The sequence below is a fragment of the Dasypus novemcinctus genome, chromosome 5 (genome assembly GCF_030445035.2).
Source record: "Dasypus novemcinctus isolate mDasNov1 chromosome 5, mDasNov1.1.hap2, whole genome shotgun sequence".
In the NCBI taxonomy this organism is placed as follows: domain Eukaryota; kingdom Metazoa; phylum Chordata; class Mammalia; order Cingulata; family Dasypodidae; genus Dasypus; species Dasypus novemcinctus.
The window spans coordinates 124347434-124356453 of record NC_080677.1 but is presented as its reverse complement, the minus strand read 5'-3'; the positions used below and the strand labels follow the sequence as shown (position 1 = coordinate 124356453).

General features: G+C 34.5%; 1 protein-coding gene across 1 annotated transcript; it reads right to left on the bottom strand.

Moving 5' to 3' along the window:
* Nucleotides 1-411: 411 nt before the first annotated feature.
* LOC101418010 (olfactory receptor 2A2-like) lies at nucleotides 412-1341 on the bottom strand. The gene has a single exon (XM_004461910.2). It carries the CDS (start codon nucleotides 1339-1341, stop codon nucleotides 412-414), a length of 930 nt encoding a protein of 309 aa, XP_004461967.2.
* Between the last annotated feature and the right edge of the window lie 7679 nt (nucleotides 1342-9020).

Here is a 9020-nt window from a genome sequence, read left to right as displayed (position 1 = left end):
TTTTTTTGAAGTGCCAGAAATGAACCTGGCACCTTGTATGAGGGAAGCCAGCATTCAACCATTGAGCCACATCATCTCCCTTGATTTTTTCATTTGCTGGTTGTTTGCTTTTGTTTTTTCAAGAGGCGCTGGTACAAACCCAGAACCTCCTATGTAGAAGGTGGGCACTCAAATGCTTGAGCTACACCCACTTCCTTCAATATATATTTTAAAAATAACATTCAATATTCTCAAACTTTAACTGACCCAGCTCCTACATGGCTTTTCAAACTTAGAGTATATGCTTATTCATGGATTTTCACACTATTTTCAGAACCAGAGTTTGGACAATTACCATTTTTTATATCAAACTTTAAATTGGATATTTTCTGAGTTTCTTTTCTTATTAACAATCAACATTCAATTCTCAACTCATGTGGGCCTCTTCTTCAGTGCTCTGTAGAAGGCAGCTTTCACCTGTGCATTCCTCAGACTATAAATGAGAGGGTTCAGCATTGGGTTGAAAAGACTGTGAAACAAGGACAACATTTTCTCCAGCTCTTCTCTTTGATTGGAGTTTGGGACCATGTAAACTACCATGGCTATGCCAAAGAAGAGCCCAACCACGCAGAGGTGGGAGGAACAGGTGGAGAAGGCTGTTCTGCGGCCCTCGCCTGACTGGATCTTCAGGATGACCCAGAGGATGCGCGTATAGGAGGCTAGCATCATGAAGAGTGGCCCGACCAAGACAAACACAGAGGCAGCAAAGATAACAGCTTGGTTGATCCAGGTGTCAGCACAAGCCAATTTGAGGACAGATAGGATTTCACAGAAGAGGTGATTCACTTCCTGGGGCCCACAGAAGGGCAGCCTTAGAAGGAGAATTGCATGTATCAGGGCCAGGATAAATCCACATGCCCAGGAAGTTGTGGCCAGGACAGTGCACACTCTCTGGCTCATGATGACAGTGTACTGGAGGGGATGGCAGATTGCCACATATCTGTCATAAGACATTGCCACCAAAATCAGGCATTCAGTGGCAGCAAAAGCCAAATACAAAAATGTCTGTATTATGCATGAGACAAAGGGGATAGTTTTTTTCTGTTTCAGTAGACTTCCCAACATCTTGGGGACATTGTTCGAAGCATAGGATATGTCAAGAATGGCCAAGTGTGAAAGGAAAAAGTACATGGGAGTGTGTAGTCTGGAGTCCAGATAGATGAGTCCCAAGATTGTGCCATTTGCCATCAAACTGAAGGTGTAGAACAGGGAGAAGATAGAGAAGAGGAACACTTCCATCTGCAAACTGAGATGAAATCCCACCAAAATGAATTCTGTGATCCATGTCTGGTTGCCCCCCATACCTTGAGACAATCTGTGTAATGCCAGGAAAAGACTCAAGTAATTATAGACATCATTCAATTAGGAAATAGGAATAATTCTCAAGACAGAAATTGGAATGGAAAAGAATACACTAAATTAGATACAAAGTGAGAACTCTATATCTTTTATTCTTAATCGTATAGGTATAAAGATGTTTGTGAAGGAAATCCCAAATAGTGGTGTTGGGGTAGCTTCTTCCATGTGGAACCATATGGAACCAGGACAGTAGAAATGAGACAGTAGAAAAGGGCATCATGCACCTTAGGGAGCCATCATCGTAGAAGCAGCCATATAAATGTGAAGGCCACAAAGGAAATGTCAACTTGGGAATATAGATTCATGACTGCTGAGTTAGATACACTTTGGTTTCTTTCCATGTTAAGTCCCAATATATCTGGGTAATAGTCCTCAATATATCTGAATTTTTTGCTTGTTTGCTTTTAAGACAATATAGACAAATAAACCCATTTATAGATAAGAATTTGATTGATTTCACTGAGAACTTCCATGTCTCAGAATTTACTATAAGGATTTCACAAAACTATAAAATATGTATGTATAAAATTTAATCCTTGCAGCATTCTATTTCACACAGTGAGGAAAGAATATATTGAATACATTAAAATATTTGGATTCAAGGAAATAGTATGCAGTTATTCAAATTATGTTGCAAAACTATTTTGACATGGAAAATATTCATGATAAGTTTCTAAATGAAATAAAAGTGTAAGCAAACACAGTTTCATAGAATTTTAAATTCATGATATATATATGAAAATATGTAAATATAAAATTGAATTTAACAGTAGATGCACATTTTAAACACACAGGTAGTTACCACTCTGTGTACACAATGAACCAGACTCTTAAAACCCTAAACTCTAAGTCTAAAATAATCAAGCATCTATAGTTACCTAAATAGGAATAAAATCAAGAAAATAATATAGACCTGACAATTAATAAGGTACTAGTACTGCAAATATATTTTCTCAAAGATAGATTACTAAGTAAATATCCAGTGAGAAAGAGAGAGAGAGAAAGAGAGAGAGAGAGAGGTAGAGAGAGAACTTCAGACAGACAATGCATAGATTTGTGAAGCAAAGTCCTTCCTTATGATAAAGTTGCCACCTAATAAATGTGAAAGGAATGATGGTGTTACAGCAGCACATTTTTCAACCATCATGACTAATCATTCAACATGGCAAAATAATCAATGGATGCTAAACCTAGAAGCTGTAAGTTTTATGAGGGACAGGATATTTATAGACTATCTTTAATGGATATCACCAGAAATTACACTAGAAAATGAAATAATGTATAATAAAGATACCAAAACTAACTTAAGCATGACCAATAATGGGACAAATTAACATCATGCACCTACTAATAGAATGCATGGAGAGGGGTGCTTTTTCCTGTGAAAAATATAATCTGAATCAAAATTTGAGAAATATTGGACAATCCAAATTTGAGAGACATGTTACAAAAAAAGGCTCCATTCTCTTCAAAAATATCAATGTCATGAAAGGCAAAGAAAGGGCTAAGTAATTATTTCAGCTGAAAGGAGACTAAAGATAGATGACATTAAATATATTATGTGATCTTGATTTGGTTCCTAGACAGGTGGGAAGCAGGGAGAAACCTATAGATTAAAAAAGATAATCATGTGAATATTAACTTTCCTTATTTTGATAACTGTATTGTGGTTAGGTTATTACTAAATGTCACTTCTTGGGGAAACACACAGAGGTAAATGGGATTATGTCTACACTTCACATTCAAATGATTCAGAAATGCTTAACCTAGGTGAAGGTATATGGAATTCTTTGTATAATTCTTGGCACTTGTCTGTTAGTTTGAATTTACCTAACAAAAAAGAAAAAATAGTAAAAAACGGAAAGATAAGCAAATATAGAAGTTTGGTGCAGGCAAAACCGTGAAGTAAGAAAAGCAAACAACCTTTTTTTAAGCTCATTTTGAAATAAATAGCTCCAATTTATTATTGATTTTCCACCTCTGACCTTTCTATCACACTTTACCTATAAAGGAAAGTTAAAGGATATTTAAAAATAATAACATAGGAGTTAAGAGCAAAATGTCACATAAATATAATATCCTTTTATCATTCATGGCTATAACAAAATTCCACACAGCAGTCAATGCATTCCCAGGTAATTAGGAGTTAAATCTCTAAACATGATGGCTATAACTTTAATTCATACCTGTTATTGCTATCATTCTCTAGTGCTCATAAATGTAAAGTGGATTCAATAATTAAAAATGAGTGCTGAGAATATCAACACTGAGAATATCAAGATATTTATCAAGCTTGAATAAATGTAAATCCCAGTTAGATATACATGTATTAAGTTGGAAAATGCATATGAGCATTCAAAAACACTAGAGTAGTTTCATTTGGGGAGGCTCTGAGAGCAACTATTAAATTTATAAATTTAGTTAAAAACACCAGTAACAAGTGATATCCTCACCAGTAAGATCTGGATAATCCCAAAGAGAAAAATCAAAGATTAATTGGGGTAGACAAAAAAGTTTTTTATTTGAATAGCAATGCCTCCTTCAGCCAGTTAAAAAATTTTTAAAATTAAATAAATAAAAATAATAAAATAAACTCATAGTTAGGTATTATGGGATGTACATTGTTATAGCTCTTATAGATTTATTGTGGATGAAACAGGCACTAAGGATATGTTTGTTAAATGTGTGAATATCACTGTCAGTTCAATATTTAAATCCACTTTAGTTTACTTTTAGAATTTTCTACTATCCAGTTTCTAACTACTGACCAGAGCATGGATTCTGCTTTAATAGGGGGGAAAAAAAGTTCTGTGTTAGAATTTAATCATTTAAAAATTCTAATTATTTGAAAATGATATGAATAATCTAAACAATACAAAATAATGTTTGTAGAGAATAGGTTTGAATAGCATGATCATATAGACTATATTATAACTATAGAGAAAATGCTGACACTTAAACGTATGAGTATCTGTAAGGGGCTGAATAGAGGCCCCTCTCAAATTATGTGCCTCAACCTGTGAATGTTCTATTATTTGGAAAAATGATTTTTGCAGCTGTGATTAAATTAAAGGTATTAAAATGATATACTTCTGGATTACCCAGATTGGTCCTTAATCCAGTGACAAGTGTCTCTATAGGAGAAAAGCAAAGGGAGATTTAAAACAAAGGAAAAAAGATGCACAGAGAAAAAGGCAATGTGAGGATGAAGGAGAGAGGTGACTACAACCAACAGAATGGTGAAGGCTGCCAGAAACTGGAAGAGATGAAGATTGGGTTCTCTTCAAGACCTCTTGGAGTGACCATATCCCTTTTGTATTTTGGAATTCTAGCCTTCTTAATTTTGAAAGAATAAATTTCTATTATTTAGACAGCAAGTTTGTGGTAATTTCTTTTATTAGCTCTAGGAAATTCATATAATGCTACTAGAACTTAGTTCTCCATTGACAAGAGCTTTCTCTGGACATCAATATATTTATTTAGGCTAATAATATATGAGTTTCTTTCACTAGCTTGGCTATTCCAGAGCCTTATCCAGACACTATGCCTGGATATAAAGTCTCTCATTCTGTGATACTCTCATAGTGACAGTTCTGGTAGGTGATCACTTTGGAAGGCGATTTTGAGAGGAACCTCTTCCCTCAGCACACCACGCAAACACTTTAGGGCTGGCGGGATATCTACGTGTCTATTCCATCCTCCTAGAATACACACCCTGAGTCAGGAGGGAAACCACCCAGAAAAGTCATTATTTTCCACACAGTCATGGCAGATCTTCTGCCATCCTGTCCTATTTCAATTTCCCATATTGAAAACGATGACTAAACACAAATGAGTAACTTCTACACAAAAAGAACTTCTGAACTTTCCCTCAGGGATCTGTTTTGACCTAGAATAAACACTATGAAGGTAAGAAATGTACCTCCGAGGTAAATGTAGTGTTCTTCTCACTCCAGCAGTTTTTCTGGGGAATCAGTCCAGTTACAGGAACACTTACTACTCTTGCTGGAGGCGCTTCTTTGCACCATCAGGAGTATAGGTCTTATTTTAGAATCAGTTGGAGAAAAATATTCTTGAGTTTCTATTGAGAATTGAAATTCCCAGAAGGATCATTAGACATCTTATCTATTTACCTTCTCATGAGGGGATGAATAAAATCCCTGAACCCCTCTCTCAGGAGAAGAATGATGACTGTACCTATGTCTCCTTGAAGAACAATTCTAGTAATGGGCAGAGTAATTACCAGCACAACACTGTGTCCATTCAGATTTCCAAATACCAAAGATGGAATCTTAAGGAGCCATCTTTAGAATTCTGTTTACCACACAAGTCCTTTTTTAAACCAGTGAGCGGTGTTTTCATTATAAGATCTTATTTATTACTCAGAGAATTTTGTCTTCTAAATTTGATCCCCATTATCAGCCTTGTACTCCCAAAGACCTGCCACCCGTAATAATTGTGGCTATGAATCCAAACTCAGAAGGGAACAATTTCCATTCCTTTTGGTAATTTGAGGCATAGGATTAGAGTATTTTAAAGTTTCTTTTAATTACAAATTTATCTGAATTTATTCTCAACACACTTCTTATAAAATATTAGTTTAAAAATTTTTGACCAAGGGCTGACTCACTACAAGTCATATAATATGACATTATAAAAGTTTGATATGGTGTCATTTTACTTTTAATAATTTATTTTTAAGCTTTCTATTAAAAATAGTTATAGATTCATAGGAATTTGCAAAGATAGTACAGAGGGAGTCTGGGTGCCCTTCACCCAGTTTTCCCCAATGGTTACAGGATTATAGCACAATATCAAAGCCAGGAAACTGACATTGGTACAACTTGTTGGTATACTTTGATGTCATTTTATCACACGTGTAGGTGGGTAAAATTACCACTGTAATCAAGATACAGATGATTTGCATCACCGCAAAGATTTCCCTCCTGCTCTCCCTGCATAGTCATACCCACCTGCTTCCCCACCATTCCTAGTCTTTGGCAACTCGTAATCTCTTTTCCATTTCCTGAGTTCAGTCATTTCAAGCATTTTACATAAATAGAATCTACAGTATGTGACCCTTTGATATTGGCTTCCTTCACTGAGCTGATTGCCCTTGAGAGCTATTCAAGTTGTGTGCATGAATAGTTTGTTCCCTCTTTATTGCTGATATTGTGTTAGGATGTACCACACTTTGTTTATGCATTCACTTACTGAAGGGCATTTGGGTTATTTCTAGTTTTTGGTGATTACAGAAAAAGCTGCTGTGAACAATCGTCTATAGGTTTTTGTGTGGACACAGGTTTTCATTTCTCTAGCACAGATGTCCAAGAGTGGAATTGCTGGGTCAGAGGGTCAGTATAGGCTTAGTTTTGTTATTTATTTATTTTCAAACTGCTCAACTATTTCCCAGAGTTAAGCATTTATATTTAATCTCTTTTTTTAAACAAATCAATTTTATTGATACATATTAATAAAGCATACAATTCATCCCAAGTATACAAACAATGGTATTCGGTATAATCACATAGTTGTGCATCCATCCCTTCAATCATTATTAAAGTAATTTCAGTATTTCAAATAATAATAAACAAAAAACAAAGAAGAAAATTCCTCACCTCTCAATCTCTGTTTTCCCTGCTATACATAGCTACTATTTCTGGCCATTCTTGCACAATTATTTATATATTAAGCTGTTTTACTGCAATATATTCCCATACTATATGATCTATCAAAAGTGTATGAATCAATGGCTTTTAGTATAATCACAATTTTATACATTCACGATCTCAGAAATTTAGAGCAATTTCATTACTCCAAATAGAAAGACTCCACACCGCTTAACATTCCTTCCTCGGTCCTACATAATCACTAGTCTAATTTCTAATTTCATCCTTATAAATTGATTTATATTTACATGAACATGAAAACATAACAATGGAAGAATTACAGAAAAATTTTAAACCATTTCTTGTCCACAGCCCATTGGTCACCAGTTAGGTGTATATTCTATCGTGCCTGTGTAATTCTGCTAAAACTTATCTTGCCCTTCATCTTATGGGTCTTTCTATGGAGCATCTGCAAAACTTGTCTAGTTCTTAAAAACTGATGTGTAGATATATTATAATTTTTGTCAGCATTTTTCATATTTACAGACTTCGGTTGCTTCCAATTGTATTGTTACCCATAAATGATGTGAAGGATATATCTAAAATGCCTCTGTGGGTTATTAGATCTTTTTCTTTTTTTCTGGTACTAGGGCTGTGGCTTGAACCTGCAACCTCCTATGCGGGAAGCCAACACTTAACCACTGAGCTATACCAGCTCTCCCAAGTTGGTTTTTTCATTTGTTTGTTTGTTTTTTAGGAGGTACCAGGCATTGAACCCAGAACTTTGCACATGGGAAGCAGGCACTGAACCACTTGAACTACATCCACCCCCATTATATCCTTTGATAAGTAACAAAAGTGAATATTTAAGAAATCATGACAAATTAACGTTTTGTCCATAGGATGAAAACATAATAGATAAATTAGATGAGCTGATGGAAAAGGTAGTTGATCCAATGTTAGTTATTTGAGATCAGCTTGACCCACAAGTCCACTATCTTTTCATTTAAAAATAATAAACTAAATTAATATATAATTACCCTAATTCATTTTTAAATGTCTCCTAATTTATCTTTCTTCTTATTTCAATTCCTATTCATCATTCAATTCATCATTCATATTTTATTCAGTTTGTTACATACTCAATCTTGCTTGTAATACAAAAATTATAATTTTTTGATCCTGACTCTAGAGCCTTTAATTTCTGTGGTTATTCAAAATAAGTACACATGATATAATTAGAGAATGAAAGGAAGGCAATGATTAAATGCTGAAAATGGGTGAAATAAAGCAACATGATTTTCTTGGTGAAAGAAATTTATGTGGGAAGATTGGAAAGGGAGCTAGAATTTGATACTGAAAGATAAATTAAATGTGAATAGAAAAAGTTCATGCCCTTTCAGGGTTTTTTTCTGTCATTCTCATATACAATGGGTCAATAAGCTCTGTCGTTTCCTTTTCTACTTCTACAATTCCTTTGTATGTACAGTTTTATCTCAATGTTCACTACCATCTTTCTTTTCAGATTATCATTCTGTCACATCTATATTACCACAATAGTCTGCTCAATTTTCCTGGTTAAAATATATTATCTATCCTGCCTCTCGTTCTCTTAAATATTGTCTGTTCTCCTATAAATGTCCATTCATCATTAAAAACCTCTTGTTTGAGAACTTACAGTGGACCACTTTTGCTGAACATAGTATGAAGATGTGCGTGGTGTTTTATATACATTGACTCACTAACTTAAAGATACAATGTTGTTGTACCCATTTTTTTAGATGAGGAAAGGAAAGTATGTTTTTAATATTTAAAGAAGATACAAGATGAAAATAGCTAGAATATCCCTTTCAGAGAAGTCATACATTTCTAAAGATATTTCAGAGAATAAAAATAAATAAGACTACACCATTGGAAAAAATTTAAAATGTGGAATTACATGAAGACATTTACTTTTACAACAGACTGGAAAGAATATGCTTATAGATGTAGCTATGGTGGAAAAACAATGAG

Excerpts from the sequence above, each read along its gene's own strand:
- LOC101418010 (XM_004461910.2), bottom strand. The coding sequence starts at position 1,341 with ATGGGGGGCAACCAGACATGGATCACAGAATTCATTTTGGTGGGATTT.